This window comes from Aureococcus anophagefferens (genome assembly GCF_000186865.1).
Source record: "Aureococcus anophagefferens unplaced genomic scaffold AURANscaffold_1, whole genome shotgun sequence".
NCBI classification, from domain to species: Eukaryota; class Pelagophyceae; order Pelagomonadales; family Pelagomonadaceae; genus Aureococcus; species Aureococcus anophagefferens.
This window is the reverse complement of record NW_008705561.1, coordinates 2,256,740-2,279,959: the sequence shown is the minus strand read 5'-3', so window position 1 is coordinate 2,279,959 and position 23,220 is coordinate 2,256,740. Positions and strand designations below refer to the sequence as shown.

At 72.8% G+C, this 23,220-nt stretch overlaps 6 protein-coding genes across 6 annotated transcripts; 4 read left to right on the top strand and 2 right to left on the bottom strand.

Moving 5' to 3' along the window:
- Positions 1-50: 50 nt before the first annotated feature.
- On the top strand, positions 51-2,740 carry AURANDRAFT_70586 (hypothetical protein; the record flags this gene model as incomplete). Its single annotated transcript, XM_009034354.1, has 2 exons — positions 51-1,513; positions 1,668-2,740. The coding sequence occupies 2 exons, from the start codon at positions 51-53 to the stop codon at positions 2,713-2,715; spliced, it is 2,511 nt and encodes an 836-aa protein (XP_009032602.1).
- A 2,464-nt stretch (positions 2,741-5,204) lies between these two features.
- AURANDRAFT_60787 (hypothetical protein) lies at positions 5,205-6,338 on the bottom strand (the record flags this gene model as incomplete). Its single annotated transcript, XM_009034147.1, has 1 exon — positions 5,205-6,338. One exon carries the CDS (start codon positions 6,336-6,338, stop codon positions 5,205-5,207), a length of 1,134 nt encoding a protein of 377 aa, XP_009032395.1.
- Positions 6,339-12,073: 5,735 nt separating this feature from the next.
- AURANDRAFT_2295 (hypothetical protein) lies at positions 12,074-13,634 on the top strand (the record flags this gene model as incomplete). The annotated part of the gene is made up of 2 exons (XM_009033841.1): positions 12,074-13,232; positions 13,432-13,634. Coding segments are annotated over 2 exons (1,362 nt in total), but the record flags the coding sequence as incomplete, so codon positions are not given.
- A 4,128-nt stretch (positions 13,635-17,762) lies between these two features.
- AURANDRAFT_60785 (hypothetical protein) lies at positions 17,763-19,782 on the top strand (the record flags this gene model as incomplete). The annotated part of the gene is made up of 2 exons (XM_009034355.1): positions 17,763-19,199; positions 19,234-19,782. 2 exons carry the CDS (start codon positions 17,763-17,765, stop codon positions 19,780-19,782), a joined length of 1,986 nt encoding a protein of 661 aa, XP_009032603.1.
- A 940-nt stretch (positions 19,783-20,722) lies between these two features.
- AURANDRAFT_60784 (hypothetical protein) lies at positions 20,723-21,619 on the bottom strand (the record flags this gene model as incomplete). The annotated part of the gene is made up of 1 exon (XM_009034146.1): positions 20,723-21,619. The coding sequence occupies one exon, from the start codon at positions 21,617-21,619 to the stop codon at positions 20,723-20,725; it is 897 nt and encodes a 298-aa protein (XP_009032394.1).
- Positions 21,620-21,894: 275 nt separating this feature from the next.
- On the top strand, positions 21,895-22,821 carry AURANDRAFT_60783 (expressed protein; the record flags this gene model as incomplete). Its single annotated transcript, XM_009034356.1, has 1 exon — positions 21,895-22,821. One exon carries the CDS (start codon positions 21,895-21,897, stop codon positions 22,819-22,821), a length of 927 nt encoding a protein of 308 aa, XP_009032604.1.
- Between the last annotated feature and the right edge of the window lie 399 nt (positions 22,822-23,220).

Sequence of the window (23,220 nt, the reverse complement as noted above, 5' to 3'; positions counted from 1 at the left end):
CGCGGCGCGACGACCTGCGGTCCACGTTCAAGCGCGCCGCGCACGCGGTCATGCTCGAGCAGGCGCCGGCCATGCGGCGCGTGCGCCACGAGCGCAAGCGCCACTCCATCTCCAAGGCCGACGCCGAGGCCCTGGCGCTGCGGCTCCAGGGCATCATGCCGAGCCCGGACGGCGAGGCGGAGATCGACCTCACGCGGTCGTCGTTCCACCGCGCGCGGAACTCGCTCATCAAGGTCGCCAAGGACGCGGGCCAGATGCAGCGCTGGCGCTCCGGCGGCGGCGGCCAGCACATCGACGCGACCTGGGTCTTCTCCGTGCTCGCCCTCCTCTGCGACAGCGACGTGAAGCAGTGCCTCGGCTTCCTCTTCGAGCTCTACGCGTCGCGCGGCGGCAAGCAGAGCCAGCGCGCCGTCGCCGAGATGCTCATCAGCGTCTCCGGCGCCTGCGGCGCGACCCTGGGCACGAAGATGCCCGACATCAACGCCCTCGAGGGCAAGGCGCGCGACGCGATCGACGCGCTCGCGAAGTTGATCCCCAAGGACATGCAGTCCACGGCGTCGAAGAAGGAGCCGAGCGCGTCCATGTACCTCACCTTCGCCCAGTTCTGGGACCTCTGCCAGGACGACGTCGACATCGCCAAGTACATCGACGGCGTCCTCGCGCTCCGCAAAAACGAGACGCGCATCGGCCACCGCGAGCAGCGGCTCGACCTCGCGGCGATGCACACGCTCGACGCGGCCCTCATGGACGAGAACGAGGACGAGGCCGAGAGCGAGAACTCGTCGGACGCCGAGCTGCCCGAGGGCGCCAAGGTCGCGGAGCTCGCGGAGCGCCACGAGGCCGAGGGCGGCGACGACCGCGACGCGCCCGCGGAGCGCAAGGAGAAGGAGGGCGAGCGGCCCAGCGGCATCCTCGCGCGCCACCGGCCGCCCCTCTTCATGGGCACCATCGACGACTACCTCGAGAACGACCCCGTCGACGTCAAGTCGCCCGTGCTCGCGGACGGCACGGTCTACGTCGCGCTGTTTACGTTGCTGGAGCGGTCGCAGCTCGCCATGCCCCTGATCCGCCGCGGCGCCCTCGTCGGCGTCGTCTCCGCGGCGCACGCGCTGGACCAGGTCGTGAGCCGCCTCCTCGACGCCATGGAGGAGGCCGGCGACGTCCGCGTCGACGCGGCGTGCGCCGCCACGAAAAAACGGTTCTGGGAGGACTGCCCGCCGCCCAAGGGCGCGCCGCCGCCGAAGATCATCAACCCCCTCCAGGCGCTCGAGGCGCGCGCGAAGTCGCGCGAGGCCTCGGGCGAGGAGAAGGAGAAGAAGGGCAAGAAGGGCAAGAAGAAGGGCGCCAAGGAGAAGATGACGCGCGAGGAGAAGCGGCGGTCCGCCAAGGGCAACATCATGCGCTCCAAGAGCTCCTACGGCAAGGAGGCCATGGTCGACAAGGACGACGACGCGGACGCGCCCGAGACGGCCGAGTGCCTCGCGGGGCAGGAAAAGAGCGCGAACTTCCCAAGGTTCCTATCTCGGTCGTTTTCCACTCGTTTCGGCTGATTTTTGGACGAGCGATCATCTCTCGGAACGGTCTCGAAGCGTGGATGCTTTTTCCGGAACGCGCGCGCGCGGAACACTCACGTTGAAGCGACGTTGAATCACCCTTGTCCCGCCCAGGTGCCTCGCGGCCGTCGCGTTCCTCGAGGCGCACCTGCCCGCGGCGCTCGCGGAGAACTGCGTGCCCATGATGTTCAGCGAGCGGCGGGGCCACGGCGGCGAGCTCGTGCCCCACCCGCTGATCCTGGACTGCATGCCCTTCCACGTGCTCGAGTCCATCGCGCAGGGCCACATCATGGTGCCCGTCGTCCAGTCCATCGCGTGCAAGAAGGAGGACGTCGTGACCATCCTGACGCCCCGCGACGTCTTCAACATGCTCCACCTCGAGCCGCGGCTCCTGGGCGAGGTCTGGCACACGCCCATCATGCGCGCGGGCCTGGTGCGCATGCCGCGGACCGTGTCGAACGAGGACCCGCTCTGGCGCGCGCTCGTGCTCTTCGCCGTGGAGCGCGTGCCCGCCGTGGCCGTCGTCGACGACGACGGTTTATTTTGCGGGGCGCTGACGCCGGACGTGCTGCGGCTCGTCATGGACCTGAAGCACGTGAACGACCGCGCGGAGCCGGAGCCGCCGAAGCCGCGCGCGCCCGCGGCGCCCGGGGCCAAGGCCGGCGGCCTCGGGGGCGGCCTCGCGGCGGCGCGGCGCGATTCGGGCGGCTGGGGCGCCATGAAGGCGGGCATGAAGCTCATGGCCATCGCCAAGAGCGGCCCGGAGGAGAAGTCGCCGAACGCCGAATGCACGCCCGTCGTGGAGAAGAAAATGGCGACCACGCTCGCGGCCCTCTTCTGCGAGCCCGTCAAGCAGGTGCTCCGCTACCTCTACGAGGAGCCCTGGTGCGCCGTGGGCCACAACCACACCATCGGCGGCTGCGTGGTGAACGCGGCGCTCACGGACTACGGCCACCTCGACCGCGTCCACGTGCTCAACAACCGGCGCCTCGTCGGCGTGCTGCTCATCCACGACATCGCGCGCCTCATCCTCGACACGCAGCTCAAGCACGACCCCGCGGCGAACCGGCTCCCGCCGAAGCGCCGCGCGTCGTCGCTCGCGCAGACGGGCGTCCTCGGGGAGCCCGCGCCGGAGACCGACGACGCGGCGAAGCCGAGGTGACATCATTAAACAGCACGAAGGGGGGGAGACGAAAAAAGAGAGAGGGGGCTCACAAGATGCCCGCGGGCCCGGGCGGCTGGACGAGGTTGGAGACGTGGCCGAGGACCTCGCCGAGCTTGGACCCGAAGTCCGCGCTGTCGTTGTCGACGATGATGCGCCGCGGGTGCCGCCGCCAGGCGCGCTCGAGGCGCCCGTCGAGGTCCATCGCGCGGTCGAGCGCGCCGCGGCGGTCGTAGCGGCCGTCGCCGTCGCCGAGGCCGCAGAGCCGCGCGTCGTCGAAGTGGGCCTCGGCGCCCGCCGCCGCCGTGCGCAGGTGGAGCACCATGTCGTAGCGGCCGAGGAGGTAGGGCTCGTTGACGCCGATGTCCGCCAAAATCTCGCGCCACTGCGCGCCGTCCTGGGGCAGGTACGCCGCGGCGTCCAGCAGACCCCGGTCCATGACGACGACGGCGGGCCGCCCCGTGGCCTGGGCGATCTTCACGAAGCTCCGCTCCATCTGGAGCTGGAGCTGGAGGAGGCCCGTCTCGAAGACCGCGAGCTGGTCGAGCGCGCGCGGCCGTTGCGGCGGCAGCCGCGGCCCGCCGGCGGCGTCGTCGCCGCCGGGGACCAGGGGCAGGGGCAGCGGCGCCGCGTGATCGAACGGCTCGTCGTCGCCGTCGAAGACGCGCGGCGGCCGGCAGCCGCCGTTGATCAAGGTCGTCGGCGCCTCGGGCACCGCGTAGACGTCGACGCCCCGCCGCTTCAGCTCCTGGCTCAGGTGCTTGATCGCCGAGCTCCGCCCGCCGCAGGGGCCGCCCGTGAGCACGAGGCGCCAGACGTAGCCGCCGCCGGGCACGCTGTGCCGCGAGAAGCCCTCGAAGCGGCGCCAGTGCGGCCGCGCGAGCGTCGCGCGCCCGCCGACGAGGAACGCGGGGTCCACGTGGTGCCGCGGGTCCACGCTCTCGCGCTTCTTCCGCTTCGTCTTGTTGAGCTGGAGGAAGACGAGGGACGTCGCCGCCGCGCCGGCGCCGGCAAAAAGGAGGGCCTGGAGCGGCGACAGGACGGACGCGCCCCGCATGGCCGTCGGGGCCGCCCGCGGGGCGTCGCGGGGCTCGTGGGCCCCGCCGGGCAACGCGGCCGCGCCGGGGGGCTGCTCCCTCCACCGGAGCCGAAGAACGCGGCGTCTAACCCCGTGATGGCCCCGCTTTTGGTGTCAGGTGGGGCTGCTGTGGTCTTCAATGTTGGCGGCATCGTGAACACATCGTGAACCCTGGCCCAAACGGCGTGCGATGTGGGGTAGGAGCAGTGCATGAGCTACGCGCTCCGCGCTCGTCGCGCCACAGTCGCCCTGTGCCTAGTGCTTCGTCGCGCGGCGCCGTTGCTGGCGCGCCAAACTTCCTCTCGCAGCAGTCGCGCGGCGCCACTGCTGGCGCGCCAAACTTCCTCTCGCAGCAGTCGCGCGCCACTGCTGGCGCGCCAAACTTCCTCTCGCATGTCCGCGCTTCACAACGTCGTCGCGCCGAGCGGCGCCGGCGAAGCGCAGCGCGCGGCGTTCGAAGGCGGCAACATCTGCGTGCTCGACCAGCTGGCCGCCGGCGAGGAGCTCGACGCGTCGCTGGGCTTCTGCGAGTCGTGCCTCGTCGAGCTGCGGCAGCGCGAGAACGGCACCGTGTCCGTCGCCGCCGCGACGTCGGCGTCGTGCGCGTCGATCCCGCTCGCGCACCAGTTCGAGCGGGGCGCGGCGGCGCAGTGCCCCGCGCGGTGCACGCCGTCGCCGAGCGATCGGGTGCGGGCCGACGCGCGCGCGGCGCCGTCGCTGCTCCTCGGCGCCTGCGTGCTCGTCGTGCGGCGGGGCGACGACGGCGCGGACCGCGTGCTGTTGACGCGGCGGTCGCCGTTCATGAGGACGTTCCCGCGCGCCTGGGTCCCGCCCGGCGGCGGCGTGGACCCGGGCGAGCGCTCCGCGGCGGCGGCGGCGCGCGAGGTGCGCGAGGAGACGGGCCTCGAGGTCGACGAGGCGGCGCTGGTCCCCCTGTGCGCGTGGGAGAGCGCGTTTCCGGAGAGCGTGGTCCGCTGCGCCGACGGCCTCCGGCGCCACCACCTCGTCGTCTACTACGTCGCGCGGCTGCCCCGCGGCGCGCGCGTCGGGTGCCCGCGCGGCGCGGACGCGGAGGTCGACGCCGCGGTCTGGCTCCGCCTACCGGTCGCGCCGGCCCCGTGCCACGGCGCGGACGCGGTCTTCGACGCGCTCGGCCTCGAGGCCGGCGCGGCCGTCGACGCGCGCGCGCCCGACGGCGGCCCCGTCGACGTCGCCGCCGACGACCTCCGGGGCATCTGGCCCCAGGCGCGCGGCGGCGGCGGCGTCACGCGCGGCGCGCTGTTCGCGCTCGCGACGCTGGCCGCGCGGGGGACGGGGTGTTAGTTTGCGAGCTGAGGGGCGGGGGTGTTAGTGTGCGAGCCGAGGGACGGGGTTGTTAGTGTGCGAGCCGAGGGACGGGGTTGTTCGCTCGCTAGCAGTGCGCCTGCATGATGAGCTCCTCCTTCTCGCCGAAGGGGTTGACGCTGACGATCTCCGCCATGGGTGGGTCCACCCTCGTCGCGACGTCCGCGAGCTCGACGCAGTGGGCGTCGATGTGCCGGCGGCGCGATTTGAGGCGCCGGGAGAGGCCGACGCCGATGGCGACGCCGACGAGGAGGATGCAGGCGCCGAGCACGTACAGCGACGCCGACGCCGTGAGCGCGTCGCCGTCGTCGCCGTCGGCGGCGGCCGCCGTCGTCGTCGGCTCGGATGCCGCCGTCGTCGCGCCGGTCGCGAGCGTCGACGTCGGCGCGCGCGTCGGCGCGCGCGCCGGCGCGGACGTCGGCGCCGCGACGGCGCTCCCGGGCGTCGGCGCGGCCGTCGCCTCCGACGTCCAGACGCAGCGCTTGCCGTCGGCGACGCGGCCGCACCAGTCCTCGTTGCCGCGCGCGCGCTTGCACTCCGAGTTGTCCCAGCAGACCGCGTCGCCGACGGCGAAGGTCGCCCCGAAGAGCTCCTCGCAGGGATCGGCGACGGCGTCGCAGGACGGCGCCGGCTCGGCCTCGGACGGCGCGCAGGGCACGCAGATCTCGTCGGAGGTCCCGTCGCAGTAGCCCCAGTTCGCCTCGACGGAGTCCATGTCCACCGTGTAGATGTAGTCGATCTCCGCGTCGGCGCAGCCGCGCGCGACGGCCTCGTCGGACACCGACAGCGTGCTGTCGTAGTGGGCCTGCTCCCAGTTGCAATAGCCGTCGTTCGTGTCGGGCTCGGGGTCACTCACGCACTTGAGGCGGGTGAGGAACGCGGGCTCGTCGTCGCTCCCAAAGGGCCGCTTGAACAGGGGGCAGCCGCTGCCCACGGGCAGGTGGCGGATGCCCATGCGATCGAGGTCCGCCTCGTACATGGGGATGTAGTCGCGCGCGTAGCGCCCGAACGCGTTCACCGTGTTCCAGTACGTGTTGTCCACGGCCATCACGACGCCGCACTCCCAGCCGCCGCGCGCCTCGGCCGAGCACGCGCGAGGAGCGCACGCGGGCGGCGGGGGCTTGTCTTGCCAGTCCGGCGGCCGAGGAACGACGACTCTCGAGAGGACGAGCAGCCCGAAGCTGCGAGGAATACTCGGCATCGTGCGAGGCTGCCCCGAAGCTGCATCCAGCACGGCACTTAGCCGTCCTTGTCGTTGTTGCCGCTAAGGTGACGCGGATTGCCCTTTCTCCGATGCTCCGATGCAAAAACGTTTGAGGTCGTAGAGCAGCCGCGTTCGCGCAACGATGCCGTCGCCGCCGCCGCCCAACCACTCGCACGCGATCTTCGCCGCGCCCCGCGAGAGCTCGCAGCAGCCGCGCTGGGCCCTCGAGAACGTCTTCGACTTTTTGGACGACCCCACGCTCTGCCGGACTTTGCGCGTGTGCCGGGGCTGGCGGGCGACGGGCACGACGGGCGCCTGGGCGTCGAAGGCCTGGGCGGCGCGCGGCGACGCGGCCGTCGCCTGGGCCGCAGCCCGCGGCGCCGCGAGCCCCGAGGACCGCTGCGTCGCGCGCGCGCTGGCCGCCGAGGCCGCGCGCGACCACTGCTGCGGCCGGGGCCGGTTCCTGGGCCTGGCCTACGCGCCGGCGTGCCAGCGGCGGCGCGTCGCCCGGCTGCGGCGGCGCGAGGTCGAGGCCGCGGCCCGGCGGTGGCGCGACGAGCGCGCGCCGGTCGAGGCCGCGGCGCGGCGCGCGGCGTCGCGGCTCCGCTGGTTCTCCGGCGCGGCGCTGGTCGTCGTGACGTCGTCGCTGGGCGCGCCGGAGAGCTGCCGCCTGGCCTTCGCGCCGAGCCGCGTGCTCTGGCGCGCGTCGCGCGTCCTGTCGCTCGCGCACGCGCCGCTCGCGGAATATGCGATCGCGGCGCGGTTCGAGTCCGCGGCGACGTGGCGCGACGCGGCGCGGTCCTGGCGCGACGCCATGCCCCTCGTGCACGCGGCGCTGTCGCCGGAGGCGCTGGATTTAAGGCGCTACGCCTTCTTCACGTCCGTCGTGCTCCTGGTGCTGCACTGCACGCTGGTCCTCTTCTGGTGGCGCTTCCTCTGGTACGCGCTCGGCGCCGCGCTCGCGGGCGCGCTGGGCCTCGAGAGCCTGGACGTGGCGTCGCGCCTCGTGGACCTGCGCGACCTCGAGGACCGGTCCGAGGCGCGCTTCTCCTGGCTCCGGGCCGTCGCGGCGGAGCGCGACGAGGCGCTCTACGTCGTGAACGCGGAGGACGACGACAGCCGCGAGGCCGCGGGCTTGTTGCCGGCGGTTTCGCCGCTGCGCGTGTCCGCGCTCTTCCACCACGGCGGCCGGGCGCCGCCGCCGCCGAACCCCTACCGGGGCGCGGACCGCCTCGAGTGCGTCGCGTGCGACGACGGCCGCCGGAGCCCCTCACCTCCTCCCCGCGCGCCGCGGTCGAAGCGGCCCCCGCGGACCCTCGCGTCCATCGTCGGCGACCTGCTCGCGCTCCACCGCCTGCCCCTCGTCGTCCTCTGCCTGAGCTCGCTGACGCTCGTCGCGGCGCTCGCGCTCGTCGTCGTCCGCCGCGCGGAGGACGCCGGCGGCGGCGCGTCCAAGGCCCGGCTCGTCGGCCACTACGCCGTCGACGCCGCGGTCATCCTCGCGTCGTCGCTCTACCAGGACGTCGCCTGCTTCGCGCTCGCGCCCTTCAAGGTCGCCGCGTCGGGCCTCCGCGCGCTCTACCGCGTCCTCGCCTAACCCTTAGAACGGCCGGTAGCCGAGGAGCGCGAAGTCGAGGGCGTAGGCGGCGTCGACGTCGCGGCGCAGGCCCGCGGGCATGTCCCGGGGCTCGAGGCGCGGGAGGTGCACCGTGGACCGGGACAGCGCCGCGACCTCCCGGTCGCGCGCGTCGCGGAGAAACGCCCGCGGCGGGTGCCGCCGCGCGCAGTCCGCGGCGCCGTCGAGGCCGTAGGCGCGGAACAGCGCCGAAAAGTCGTCGGCGAGCGTCTCGTAGCGCAGCACGTGGTCGATGACGCGACGCCCGTCGGCGCCGAAGACGAAGACGGACTGGGGCGCCAGATGGCCGTCGTCGCCGCGGCCGACGTCCAGGCAGCACAGGGCCTCGCGGACCGCCGCCGGGTCGCAGCGCGTGCCGGCGGCCACGCCGTCGACGGCCATGGGGCACGTCGATCGCTCGAGCGCGCCGAAGCGGCCGCGGGCCCAGCGTTCCAGCGCCGGCGCGGAGACGAGCGCGGCCCGCTTCGAGCGGTTGACCGCGCGGACGTCCGCGTGCCCCGGCGCGCCCGACGCGAGCGCCTCGTGGCGGAACAAGGACAGGAAGCGCGCGTAGGGGTGCCGCACGCAGCAGAACCGCTTGAAGCGCGCCGCGGGGAAGGCCGGCCGCCAGACGCGCGACGGCACGTGCTGGATGTGGCGCGACATTTCGATCCACTCGTAGACCGCGCCGCCCGCCGCGGCTTCCTCGACGCGAAACGGCTTCGTACCGACGGCGAGCCGCGCGCGCATCGCCCGCCAGGTGCCCGCGGCGGCCGTCTCCGCCGCGCCGCGCCGCGCGGCCTTGAACGCGGCCGCCGACGCCGGCGCGCAGCCGTGGAGCGCGAGCGCGCTGCCGCCCGTCTTCGGCACGTGGTCGAAGTAGAGCGTCCTCCGGCGGTCGGCGCCGTCGACGTCGAGCAGCGCGCGGCGCGCAGAGCACGCGGCGTGGAGCTCGTCGAGCTCCTGGCAGGGCGTCTTTGAGGCGAGGAGGCCGGCGAATGCCGCACGGAGCAGCCACAGCATGCAGTCAAGTGAGCAGCCTCTCGGAGGAGCAGCCCATCAGCATTCAATCGAGTGAGCAGCCTCTCCGGAGGAGCAGCCCATCAACATATAAGAGCAGCCTCTCGGAGGTGCCCATTGCCCGCCCATCGAGAGCCCTTCAAGATGCGCGAAGGAGCCAAAATTGCCCCTAGCTCTAGTGCAGTCGCGATGGGCAAGCCAAATAAGCGCAAGCGACCGGACGCGGCCGCCGCAGCGACGCCCACGGACGCACCAAACGCATCGCAGCAACAAGCAAAGAAGAAAAAGAAGAAGAAGAAGAAGAAGCAGAAGGTTTCGGAGGCCCCGGCGCCCGCCGCAGCCGCTCCCGAGGACGCGGCGCTCCTCGCGAGCTTGACAGCCGGCGACGGCGGCTCGCTCTCGGACCGCCTCAACCCGGACCAGCCCCACTTCGACGCGGCGCTCAAGGCGCGCTGGAAGTCCATGGGCAAGAAGGCGCGCGCGGCGCTCGTCGCCGCCGACGCCGCGCGGCACGCGGCGGCGCGCGCCGCGGGCGAGCGGAACCTGGCGGCGCTCCCCTTCGCGGCCGACGCCGACGACCACTGCGAGTCGCCGCCCGAGGCCTACGGCGACGTCGCCGCGGTCCTCGACCTCGTCGCGGCGGCGCTCGGGAAAAGTCGGAGGACGCTCGCGATCTACGACCCCTACTACTGCGCGGGCGCCATGAAGGCCCACCTCGGCGCGCTGGGCTTCGAGAACGTGCGCAACGACCGCGCCGACTTCTACGAGACGCTGCGGCGAAACGCGCTGCCGCCGCACGACGTCGTCGTCACGAATCCGCCGTACAGCGGCGACCACGTGCACCGGCTCCTCGACTTTTGCCAAGCGCACGACCGGCCCTACCTCCTGCTCATGCCCAACTACGTCGCCGCGAAGCCCGACTTCCTCGCGCGCGTCAGCGGCGCCGAGCGGCCGCCGCCGGTCTACGTGTGCCCCCGGAAGCGGTACTGCTACTGGACGCCCAAGGCCATGCGGGCCAAGGACAAGATGCAGGGCCACGTCTCGGCGCTGGGGCACCGCACGTCGCCCTTCGCGTCCTTCTGGTACGTCGAGCTCTCGCCCCGGTGCGACGCGGGCGCCGTGCGCCGCGCGGCGACGGCGGGCGGCCCCCACGTCTGCGCGACCCTCGCCGAGCTGCCGGCGGCCTGCCGGCCCGACTAGGGACGTGTATACATGTGGGCGCCGCCGCATACCCCCGCCTAGAGGAGCTTGAGCTTCTTCGCGGCGCGCCCGGCCGCGCGCTCGTTGAGCCGGAGCTGGCGCGGGCTGCTCGAGGAGCCGTAGGACGGCGGCGGCTTCATGGCCGGGATGCCGAGGACGGGGCGCCAGTCGTGGTTCCGCGGCGGCGTCGCGGAGACGGGCGGGATGCGCGGCAGGAGCTTGGGGTCGTCGCGGCGCGGCGCGACGACGCGCGCGGTCCGCGGCGACGGCGCGGGCGGCGGCGCCTCGGGGACCTTGGGGGCCTTGGGCGGCGTGGCGACGGGCTTGAGGCGCCGGGGGCTCGAGCCGTTTGGCGGCGCGCGGGGCGGCGCGGGCGCGGGCGCGGGCGCGGCGCCCCGGAACGAGGGGTCGCGGCTCGCCGCGAGGGACGTCGGCGCCGTCCGCGCCGGCGTCGTGGACCAGGGCGACCGCGGGCTGAAGAGGGCGATGGGCGGCACCTGCGCCGGCGGGCCCGACGTCCAGCCCGCGGAGTGCGCCGAGGACTTGTCGAGCGTCCGGAACCGCCGCTTGCCCCGGTCGATGAAGCCCGTGCGCTTGCGGTCGTCCTCGTCGTCGAAGGTCCGGTCCACGATGGCCGGGCGGTTCGCCGCGTCGAAGCGCGTCTTGTGGAGCACGGGCACGGTCTCGAGGCCGCAGCTCCCCTTGAAGAACTCCTCCGTGCGCCGCCAGCTACCGTCGTGCTTCCCGACGCCGAGGCCCACCAGGGCGTGCTCCACGACGTGCGCCGCCTCGTGCCTACGATACGAACATGCGGCTCCGGGACGCGGCTCGGAGTGGGACGCCGCGCGCGCGCAGTGCCATGGCTGCCCCGCTCTCCCTCGTCCTAAAACGATTGTGGTGGTTTTTGCTACGTTGAACACAAAGGTTCCCCTCGCCGCCCCGGCCGCGAAGTCGGCCGCGCGAAGCTCGCGCGGAGGCTTTAATTTAACTGAGTCGCGCCGCGGCCTTGGACAGCTCGTGCTTCCGCGTCGCGATTTCCGACTCGATGCGGCGCGTGTTGTCGTTGTGCTGGCCGAGCTTGGCCATGGAGTCGAGGAACCGCTGGCGGTCGTCGATCTCCGCGGAGATGGTGTCGACGAGCTCGACGCGCAGGTCCGGCGGCGGCGGCGCGGCCCGGGGCGCCGGCTCGGGCTCGCCGCGGCGCTTGCGCCACTCCTTGGCGACGCGCTGCTCCTCCTTGAGCTCCGCGCGGAGCTCCGACGGGCACGGCCCCGCGGGCATCGTCATCTCCCGGGGCAGGCCCTTGCCGCCGCCGTACTGGCACTTCTCCTGGAGCCGCGCCTTCTCGTCCTCCGTCGAGAAGACGCGCGTCCGCGGCGGCCGGTACGCGTCGTTCCGCATGCGCATGTCGGCCATGCCCTCCTCGATCGCGCCGACGGTTTTTTTTCGGCGCACGAAGTCGATGGGCCGGTACTGGGACTCGGGCCGCTTCCGGTGGGGCACGGCGACGCTGACCTTCTTGCGCGACGCGTCCCGCGGGTCCCGGGCGCCGACCCGGGCGCCGCCGCCGACGAAGGAGGGCTTGGGGCCCGTCGGCGCCGGCTTCGTCGTGAGCTTGGGGTAGGCGATGTTCGGGTGGCCCGCGGCGCCGCCGTAGAGCTTCTTCAGCATGCGCCCGGCCTCCGTCGACGTGTCGAAGGCCTGCCAGCCGGGGGGCTGCGGCGGCGGCATCGTGTCGGTGGCCTGCCAACGACTGATAAGCTGCCCGCTCGTTTGGGGGTAAACATCGTTTGTTGACGCGACCGGAATAAACTCTTCGCAGGCTGGTTGCTCGGAGCTGGGTGCGAGGTCAACGATGCGCTCGACCATCCTCCTCGGCATCGTCGCGACGGCGCAGGCCTCGAACTCCGACGTCGTCGAGGCGCTGCCGGGGCTCGACATCCCTGTCTCCCAGTGCTGGAAGAGCTACACGGGCTACCTGGATGTAGAAGCGGGCACCAAGGCCTTGTTTCATTGGTACCACGAGGCCGTGGAGGACGCGGCGTCGAAGCCGCTCGTGCTCTGGCTCAACGGCGGGCCGGGCTGCTCGAGCCTCGGCGGCATGTTTACGGAGCTCGGGCCCTACGTGCTCGACGCGGCGGGCGCCGTCACGCTCAACCCTTATTCGTGGAACACGGTCGCGAACGTGCTCTTCATCGAGCAGCCCGCGGGCGTCGGCTTCTCGTACCCGAACGCGACGATCGACGACGCGACGACGGCGTCGGACACCTACGAGGCGCTCGTGGCCTTCTTCGCGGCGCACCCGGAGCTCGAGGGCCGCGAATTCTACGTGGCGGGCGAGTCGTACGGAGGCCACTACGTGCCGAACACGGCCGCGGCCGTCGAGGCGGGCAACGCTGCGCTACCGGAAAACGACGCGGCGCGCATCAACTTGAAGGGATTCATGGTAGGCAACGGCTACTGCGACTGGCAGCTCGACTTCAACGCGAACGTCGCGAACGGCCGCTACCACGCGCTGACGAGCCAGGCGGACTTCGAGGCCGCGCAAACTGCCTGCGGCGGCGACTTCGCGCGCTGCTTCTGGCCCCGCGACGACGTGCACTGCCCCGCGGCCTGCGGCGACGCCGTCGAGGCGACGACGAAGTGGGCCATGGACGGCTCGATAGACATCTACGACATCTACGAGGACGTGTGCCTCGACGCGGACCAGGAGCGCCTCAAGACGCAGGCCTTCGTGCTCGAGGCCGAGCGGCGGTCGCGGCGCGCGGACGGTTTCCTCGGGGCCACGACGATCTCGCCCGTCTTCCCGACGTGCGCGGACACCTACGTCAAAAAGTACCTCAACACGCCGGCCGTCCAGGCGGCCATCGGCGTCCGCGCGGGCACGATCCCGGGCGGCGCCTGGGCCGATTGCGGCGTGATGACGTCCCAGTACGAATTCAACTACGCGTCGGAGCTGCCGAACTACGAGCGGTGGACGAAGGACGGGGATTTGGAGATCCTCATTTACAACGGCGACGCGGACTATATTTTATCGCACATGGGCAACGCGCTGTGTAGATTCCAAACCTTCAACCCGACTTCAATGTGCGCGTAATCGAACGGTTTGGACCAGACTCTTTCGCCTTGCTTCGAGAACTCGACAAGAGCAATCGATTCGTCCAAAAATCAGCCGAATCGACTTCGATGTGACCGAGATAGAGAGTTCTGAAGTTTGGTGGGGACCCCCCAAACCAGTGGTTGGAATCCACACAGGCAACGCGGCTTGGATCGCCAGCCTCAACTTGACGGTCGCGTCGCCCTGGGCCGCGTGGAAGGGCTCGGACGGCCAGGTCGCGGGCTATTTCGAGACCTACGCGGCGAGCGGGTCCTTCACGTTCCTCACCGTGAAGGGCGCGGGACACATGGTGCCGAAGGACCGCCCGCGCCACGCGCTCGACATGTTCGCGCGGTTCCTCGCCGGCGGCGGCTACGACGAGGTGCCCGCGCGGCCGAAGGTCGCGCCGCTCTGCGCTTAGGGGTCTAAATGCCCTCGTCCTCCGTGGCGAAGACCTCGATCTCCGACGCGTCCTTGAGCTCGACGCCCTTCGTCTCCTCGGCGTCGTGCCGCGTCTTGCCGCCGTTGCGGAGGACGACGACGGCGACGGCGCCGCCGGCGACGAGGAGGACCGCGACGACGGCGACGACGACGACGAGCGAGCCCGACGCTGAATCGGCGCCGTCGGACTTCTTCGACGACGGCGGCGAATCGTCGTCGTCGCCGCGACGGTCGTCGCCTCCGGCGGCGTGAGCGCCGTCGTGGACGCCGCGGCGAAGGTCGGCGAGCCGGCCGCGGCCGCCGCGATGGCCGCGTCGAAGTCCGTCGTCGTCGCCTCCGCGAGGCCGTCCGCGAGGTCGGCCGCGGCGTCCTCCGACGCCGCCTCGACGGTGTAGGCGACGACGACGCCCGCCGAGAGGCGGCGCCGCCGCGCCGCGGAGAGCTCCACGGTCACGGCGTCGACGGCGACGGCCGCGACGTCCGCGACGGCCGCGGCGAAGACGTCGGCCTCGGCGGCGGCCGCCGCGAGGTCGACGCCCGCGACGGTGAGCGATCCCACGACGACGTGCACGACGGCGTCGGTGGGCGCCGGCGACGGGCGCGGCGTCGGCGCGAGCGGCGCGGGCGTGGGGGGGATCGGCGCGGCCGTCGGCCGCGGCGCGGGCCGCGGCGTCGGCGCGGGCGACTCCGTCGGCGGCCGCGACGACGACGCCGGCGCGGGCGTCGTCGTGCGGAAGAGCATCTTGTTGTCCCGCTCGAGGTCCGCGCCCCAGAGGAACGACGCCGTCGCCTCCGAGAGCACGGCCTCGGGCACGAGGCACTCGTTCTTCGACACGGCCGCGGCTACGGACGTCCCGCTCGCGAGGTCGTAGTTGCAGGAGCAGCAGCCGAGCGCCGACATGTCCATGGGGCTCGTCGGCTCGCAGCACCCGTCGTCGTCGTCCCAGGCCGGCGTGCGGCCCCAGCCGGCCTGGGCCGCCGTGTAGACCGTCGCGGGCGCCCACGCCGAGTCGTCGAAGTCCGGCAGCGCCCAGCCGTCGGGCGCGCCGCCGTCCTCGACGGCGCAGGCGCCGAGGTTCGACGACGAGCAGCCGTCGGCGATGCTCGCGTCCGTGGGGCCGAAGGACACGACGTAGGAGCGCCAGTCCGCGGACGTCACCGTGCCATCGGAGAACTCGGCGATGAGCGCGCCGTCGCCCAATTGCGCGTTCGTCTCCGTGTACTCGTAGCCCGAGTCGCTCGCGTAGTCCTGGCAGAGGATCGCGTAGGTCTTGTCGCTGACGCCGTCGTAGTCGAAGGACACGCGCACGGCCTGGTGCGGCGTGAACGTGAGCGGATCCGACGCGACGAGGTCGCCGTTGACGTAGAGCTCGAACTGGTTGTCGCAGTAGACGTAGCCCGTGACGAGCTCCGGGAGAGTCTCCAGGTCGTCGAAGGTGTAGGGCGCCGTCTTCGGGTCCAGGCCGCAGACCAAGTCGCCGTGCGTGAGGAGCGTCGAAGCGTCGTCGCCGAGGCCGAGGTCCGCCGCGGTGAAGCCCCACGCGGACGACGCCGCGTCCTCGAGGTAAATGCCCTCGATCGCGCCGCCTTTCAACGCCGACGCGCCGCTGACCGGGTAGCCGTAGAACGTCGTCGCCAGCTCCGGGTTCCGCCGCATCCAGTGGAGCTTGTTCCGCTCCAGGTTGTTGTGGTGGAACATGAACAAAGGATCGTTCGGCGACGTGATCGGGTCCTCGACGTCGCCGCGCTCGCTGCCGGTCTTGCTCCCGACGGTCTGGTGGGGCCCGCCGTGGAGCGAGATGGTCTGGTACGTCGTGCCCGCCGCGCTGCCCTCCTCGACGCATTCGTACCTGAGAAGCGCAGTCTGGGCAACGCGCGCCACAAACACCAACACCGGGGGCATACCAGTCGTACCAGAGCACGTCGCTCGACGCGAGCGACGCGCAGTTGTCGAAGTGGTCGGCGTCGTAGGTCCAGGTCGTGCCGAAGCGCGTCACGAGGTCGTTCGTCAGCGTGTTGTCCGTGCCGCGGAGCAGCCCCGTCGACGACGACCCGGAGAAGTCCGCCGTGGCGCCCGTGAGCGAAGCCGCGTAGGCGTCGCCGTCGTAGGCGGACACGGTCCACCCGGCGAAGGGCCCGTCGTCGACGGCGTCGTTGGCCGCGGTCCCGGGGCTCGAGCCGAAGTAGGCGGGGAACGCGCCGTCGATCGACGCGTCCCAGTAGGGGCACGCGCCGATGGCCGGGTCGATGGCCAGCAGCGACATCTCGAACTCGAGGATGAACGCGCCGTGCCAGGTCTGGAACTGCGGCCCAAAGTGGGCCTGGTCTCCCCGCGAGTCCGTCGTCGCGACGGCGTGCTTCACGACCAGCGCGTCGTAGGTCCGGAAGCTCGCGCCGTAGAGCGCCGCGCCGTCGGCGGCGCTCGTCGTCTTCATGGTCCACATGGCATCCACGACGCGGTCCCACTCGTCATCCGATAAGCTCCGCAGCTCCCTGCGCACGCGCTTCGGCGCCGCCGACGCCTCGAAGGGGCACGTCGGGCAGGCCGCGGTCCCGTAGCCGCAGGCGTGCGTCGCCGACTCGCCGACGGTCGTCGTGGTCGAGCCGCCGCCCGATTTCGACTTGCCGTTCTTCTGCGCCGCGCACGCCGCCGCGAGCAGGGGCAGCTTTCGGAGGAAGGCCATCATCATCATCCCACAAAAACTCGAAACTCCCGGTTGACGGCAACTTGAACTCGGACGACGAGCCACCTCGGGATGAGCCAGGTCGCCATCGCCGGACCCTCGCTTCGCACTTACCCGACCTCCTCCGGCGGCGCGTCCTCCGCGCGGCTCATGGAGCCCATGCGGATGATCTGGTCCTGGTACCGCTCGAGGAGCTCGAGGGAGGCCATGAGCTTCTTCTGGACGAGGGCGTTCTCCTCGACGAGGGCGCGGTTCGCCGCGTCGAGGTCCATGTTCGCGCGGCGGAGGTGGTCCGCGTCGCACTCCGCGTTGCGCAGCCTGGGCAGGAAAAGGGTGCGGAATTCCCAACTTCAAAGGCTCCTATCTCGGTCGTTTTCCGCTCGTTTCGGCTGATTTTTGGACGAGCGATCATCTCTCGGAGCGCTCTCGAAGCGTGGGTGCTTTTTTCGGAACGCGCGCGCGCGGAACACTCACGTTGAAGCGACGTTGAATCACCCTTTTCCTGCCCTGTGCGCAGCCTCCGCCGCGCGGCGTCGCGGTCGGCCTCCGCGGCGCCGAGGTCCGCGCGCGCGGCGCCGAGGTCGCGGGCGCCGTCGGCCGCCGCGCGGTCCGACGCGTCGCAGCGCGCGCGCAGCGACGCCCGGGCCGCGGCGAGGTCCGCGGCGGCCTGCGCCGCCGCGTCCGCGGAGGCCGCCGCCGCGCGGTCCGCGGCGGCCGCGCGGTGGCTGAGCTGGGCCTCGCGCTCGCGCCACTGGGCCTGGGCGGCCTCGTGGGCCTTCTCCACGGCGAGGAGCTGCTCGACGAGCCGCGCGACGCGCCGCTTCTCCGGCGCCGACAGGTCGCCGAGCGTAGCGACGCCGCCGCCCGCGGTCGGCATCGTGTCCGCCGGCGGCGCTTTTCTAGGCGCGGCGGTAGTACTTGCCCTTGAGGAACTTGCGCCGCACGGCGGTCCAGGCGAGGGGCGCGATGACGCCGCAGCTGAGGAGGAGCAGGCCGAAGAAGTAGCCCAGCGAGAAGAACTCGATGCGCAGCTCCATGCGGCGCCGCGGCCCGAGCGCGTTGGCGGAGGGCGCTCGGCCGGCTCCCGCGACACCTGCCGACGACGCGAGGCCTTTCGGATGGGTCTGAGAGGCCGCGCGCGCCGCGACGGTGTTGGCCGTGGCGTTTGAAGCTCGTCCTGCCACAAGCCGCTCGCCGAGTCCAGGCAGAGCGCCTCCTCCAGCGCCGCGCACATCGCCTCCTCCGCCAGGAACCAGCTCGTCCGCGCCGTCCTCCCCTACTCCAGAAAGCTGGCGTCGTCGCCGCTCCCGCCCTTGTCCATCAGCCAGAGCCCGAGCGGCGGCATCAGCGTCGGCGGCTTCGCCATGGTGGACCCGGACGCGCGGTCCGTCGAGGACGCGCGCGAGTGCTCGCTGGTCGAGACGAGTAGCCAGAGCAACTGGACGTCGGCCGTGGCGAAGCACATGTCCCTCGAGTGGCGCGTCGACTTCGCCGCGGAGACGCTGTCCGGCGCGGTGACGTACGAAGTCGCCACGCTCAAACAATGCGCGGCGTTCGTCGTGGACACGCACGGCGGCCTGACCATCTCCAAGGCCTACGTCGACGACGAGGAGGTCGCCGTGACGCTCGGCGCGCCCCACGACGTTTTCGGGGTGGCCGCGTCCGTGCCGCTCCAGATCAAAAAGGTCGGCGACCTCCACAAGGTCCGTTTCGAGTACGCGACGGGCAACGCGTGCTCCGCGGCGCAGTGGCTCGAGCCGGCGCAGACCGCGGGCAAGACGCGGCCCTACCTCTTCACGCAGTGCCAGGCCATCCACGCGCGGAGTTTGGTCCCGTGCCAGGACGCGCCCGGGGCGAAAGTTTCCTGGGACGCCGTCGTCGACGCGCCCGCCTGGGCGACGGCGCTCATGTCGGGGCTCCAGGCGAACGGCCTCCCCTTGGTGACGCCGTCGCTCGATTTACCGGAGGGCTACAACCGGTCCTTCTTCAAGCAGCCCGTGCCGACGTCGACGTACCTCGTCGCCATAGTCGTGGCGGACCTCGAGCGCCGCGAGATCTCGGACCGCTGCGCGGTCTGGTCCGAGCCTTGTGTTGTGGACGCGGCGCGCGAGGAGTTCTCCGAGACGGAGCAGTTCCTCGCGGCCGCGGAGGAGATCACGGGCCAGCCCTACGTCTGGGGCCGCTACGATTTCGTGTGCCTCGCGCCGTCGTTCCCCTACGGCGGCATGGAGAACCCGTGTTTGACGTTTGTGACGCCCACGCTCCTCGCCGGGGACCGGAGTTTGGCCGGCGTCGTCGCGCACGAGATCGCGCACTCGTGGACGGGCAACTTGGTGACAAACGCGACGTGGAACCACTTCTGGCTCAACGAGGGCTGGACGCGCTGGCTCGAGCGCAAGATCAAGGCCACGCTCTTCGGCAAGGGCGACGCGGCGCTGATGAAGAAGCTCACGGACTTTGACCTCGCGGCGTCGCAGGCGGGCCTGACGGGGACGGTGGAACATTTCAAGGAAATCGGCCAGGGGCCGCTCACGGCGCTCGTGCCGCCCGTCGAGGGCATCGACCCCGACGACGCCTTTTCTTTGGTGCCCTACGAGAAGGGGTCGTCGCTGCTCCACCTCATCGAGGGGCTCGCCGGCGAGGCCAAGTTCGCCAAGTTCTTCAAAGCCTACATCAAGAAGTACCGCTTCAAGACGCTCACGTCCGCGGACTTCCGCGCCTTCGCCACGGCGCAGCTCGGCGAGAAGACGCTCAAGTCCGTGGACTGGCGCGCCTGGTTCCACGCGCCGGGCGACGTGCCCGTGCGGCCCGGACCTCGACACGTCGCTCGCGAAGCGCGCGGAGGACCTGGCCGCCGCGTGGCGCGCGGGGGCCCCGCCGCCGGCCGACGACTTCGCGTCGTGGACCAACGACGAGCGCGTCGCGTTCCTCGACGCGCTGGGCGCCAACGGCGACGACGGGAACGCCGAGGCGGGCCTCGACGCGGCGGCGCTGCGGGCCGTCGACGCGCGCTACGGCCTCACGGGCACGGCGAACGCGGAGCTCCGGTCCCGCTGGTGCAAGCTGTTGCTCGCCGCGGGCGCGGCGACGGCGGGGCCCCTCGTCGTCGACTTCCTCACGTCCCAGGGCCGCATGAAGTTCGTCCGCCCGCTCTACCGCGCGCTGGCCAAGAGCCCCATGCCGGGCGCCAAGGACCTCGCCGTCGACACCTTCGTCGCCCACGCGGACTTCTACCACCCCATCTGCCGCAAGATGGTCGCGTCGGACCTCGGCGTCGACCTCGACGCGCCGCGCGACGCGCCGGGGCCGCCCAAGACCCTCCTCGTCGCCCTCGCCGCCGCCGGCGCGCTCCTCGTCGTCGCCGCGCTCAAGGCCCGGCGCTAGGCGCCGCTAACATCCACCCGGCTTTACCATATCCCTAGGAGCTGGCTCACGCCAAAAAAATCACCGCGCGGCCGCGTCGATGAGCGCGCGGATCGCGCCCGAGGCCGCGGCGCGGGGCGTGTCGCCCTCGTCGTCCGCGGCGTCCGGGTCCGCGCCCGCGGCGAGGAGCAGGGAGACGACGGCGCCGTGCTCGCACGTGACCGCGTAGGACAGCGCGGTGAGGCCGTCGTCGTCGCGCGCGTCGACCCGGGCGCCGCGCGCGAGGAGCGCCTCGCAGGCGCCGGCGCTGCCGACGTCGGCGGCCCAGTGGAGCGCCGCGCGGCCGCAGTCGTCGGCCTGGGCCGCGTCCGCGCCCGCGGCGAGCGCGGCCTCGACGCGCGCCGCGTCGCCGGCCTCCGCGGCCTGGAGCAGCGCGCTCGGCTCGTAGGTCGACGCGCCCGCGGCGGCCTCCTCGTCCGTGCCGCCCGCGAGCGTCGACACGGCGCGGCCGCCGAGCCGCGCCGCGCCCTCGGCCGCCGCGCCGTCCTCGGCGCCGTCGCCGGCGCCGGCCGCGGCCGGGCCGCCGGCGAGCGCGGCCACGGCCTCGACGTAGGCGCGCCGCGCGTCGGCGGCGGCGAGGCCGGCCCGCGCCTTCCAGGCGTCCCACTTGGCGCGGCCCGTCATGTCCCAGGCGTAGGGGCGGCCCGTTGCGACGTCGCCCTGCGTGGCCTGCTTGTAGAGGCCGTAGAGGTTCAGCTGGTCCGTCGTCGACGGGCTGAGCTTCTTCGCGGCGGCGCAGGCGTCGTCGAAGGCCGAAGCATCGTCGAGCGCGGCCATGCGTTCTAGGCAGTGGACGAGCCCGTTAGCACGACGCCATAATCGCTGTGCGGCAGGACGGTGAACGTCGGCTTCACCCACGCATGTTTGTTTTTTTCATCTCCCGGGGCGCGAGGTTACGGCATCACGCGCGCGCCGGCGGCGGCGGCGGGCCCGGCGCCTTGGCCGGCGCCGCGGGGAGGCTCGCCGCGGCCGCGGCGACGGCCGCGCGCGCGTCCGCCTTCTCCGCGTCCGCGAGCGTCGAGATGAAGGCGTTGATCTCGGCCTGCGTCGAGGCGGGGATGAAGCCGAGGCGCTTGACGATGCCGTCGCGCAGGTCCATGACGAGCTCGAGGATCGCGTCGCGGAACTCGCGCTTCTCGATCTCCGCGTCGATGGACCGCTGGCCGTCGCGGTACCGCTCGGCCATGACGTCGTCGAGGCGCTTGCGGAGCTCGAGGCCCTTGAGCTCGGCGACCTGGTGCTTCTGCCGCAGGAGCTTGTTCTCCGCCTCGAGCGTCTTCACGCGCGCCTCGAGCTCGCTCTCGTGCGGCGCGTCGCCCTTGGACGCGATGCGCGCGAGCTCGTGGCGCATCTCGCCGGACATGGCGCTGTCGACGCGGGCCACGAGATTCGCGCCGACGGCCTGGTAGGCCTTGACGCCCTCGTCGGAGACGTAGCGGCCCGGCTCGTCGCCGCGGCCCGCGGCGGGCGACCCGTCCGGGTCCGCGACGGCCGCGAGCATCGCGCGCAGCGCGTCGCCGGCCTTGCGCGCGTACTCGAGCTGGCCCGCGCCGTAGAGCACGGCGGGCTCGGCCGTCGTCGCGCCCTTCTCGCGCGCGAGCTTGTCCTCGAACTGGAGCAGCGCCGCGAGGATCTTCGCGTAGACGCCGAAGACGGAGCGCTCGAGGCGCATCATGACGCGCCGGTCCCGCGTCGTGCGCGCCTCGAGGGCCTCGCGCTGGCCGCTCTCGCGCTCGAGGATGACGATGCGCTGCGACGCCATGTAGAGCTTGCGCTCGAGGCGCCGCAGGTCGTCCATGAGCCGCTGCCGGTCGAGGAGCCGCGGGTGGTTCGCGTAGTAGGCGCCGTCGAAGGCCGTGCCCTTGGTCACGCGCGTCGTCCGCTGCGTCTGCGTCGCCGCCGTCGGCGACGCCGGGGGGCTGCCCACGGCGACGTCCGCGGCGCCCATCGTACCCGAGTAACGTCGGAATCTTATTTTTTTATGGGCTGCCCGATCCCGATGATGCCGCCATGAAATGTGGCTTCTTGGCGCTGGCCGCGACGGCAGTGGCGGCGCCGCACGCGGCCGTGGTCATGAGCGCGCACGCCGTCGGCGCCGACGCGCCGGCGAACTGGGCCGCGTTCGTCGTGGGGCCCCTCGCGGCGGCGCACGCCGTCCACACCTTCGTCTGCGTCGGGCCGGCGATCCACGGCGCGCAGGCGGCGCTCTGGGCCGACGTCGGCGGCACCGTCGTCGTCGCGCCGCCGCCACCCGTCGACTTCGACGACCAGTACACGCGGCTCGCGGCGTGCTACGGCTTCGCGCGAGGGTACGAGGCCGCGGAGCGCCTCGCGTTCACGCACTACGTGCGTGCGCGGCCGGACCTGCGCTGGGCGGCGCCCATCGCGCCGCTGGGGACCTTCGCCGCCGACGCCGTGTCCCTGCGCGCGCGCGGCGTGCTCCACGCGGAACCGCGGAACACGTCGCTTGCGGCGCTCTCCGGGTCGCCGAAGCGCGGCTGCGACTACTTCGCCCGGCAGCTCGGCGCGGCGGGCCGCGACGACGCGCGGGCGGCCATGCGCGCCGCGGGCATCCCGACCTGCGCCGTCGTCGACGACATGTTCGCCGTCGTGCCCGCGACGCTCGCCGACGGCTACTTCCGCCTCGAGGAGCGGTTCCCCGGCCCGCCGGAGCGGCGCGACTTCGACGCCTACGCGGAACGCGCCGACGACGCCGCGGTCCGCGCCCACTTCGGCGCCGCGCGCGACGCCGACGCCTTCGTCGCCGCGTGCCGCCTCTTCGGCCAGGCGAGTTGGCGCGCCGTCTTCGACCGCACGTTCCACGGCGCCTACGGCGTCGGCAGCCACGACTTCCGCCACGGCTGCTGCGAGGGGCGCCTGACCTGGCGCCTCGCGGGGCGCCTCGTGCCCACGGCCGTCGCGCCCTTCCCCTTCGTCTTCGCGGGCCGCGGCGGCAAAGGCGACGGCGCGAAGCGCATGGGGAGGCGCGTGCCCTGTTAGACGCTAGGGCCGGAGCGCGGCCGCGGCGAGGCGCAGGAGCGTCCGCGCCGCGTTCGCCGCGAGCCGCGGCACCGCGCGCGCCTTTGCGGCGAGCCGCGGCAGCTTCGCCGCGGAGGCGGCGAGCCGCGCGGCGACCGGCGCGAGGCGGGGGACGACCAGGGACGCCGACGCGCGGCTCGCCGCGACCGCCGCCAGGCGGGGGACCCAGAGGGACGACGACGCGGGCGCGAGGGCCGCGGCGACGACGGCGACGCGCAGCGCGCGCGGCGTCGCCCGGCGCGGCCGCGGCGCGACCGCGACCGCCGCGCGCGGGGCCGCCGGCGCCGGGGCGGGCGCGGCGGGCGCGGCGGGCGCGGCGGGCGGCGCCACCACCGCGAGCGCGGGCGGCGCGTCCGCTAC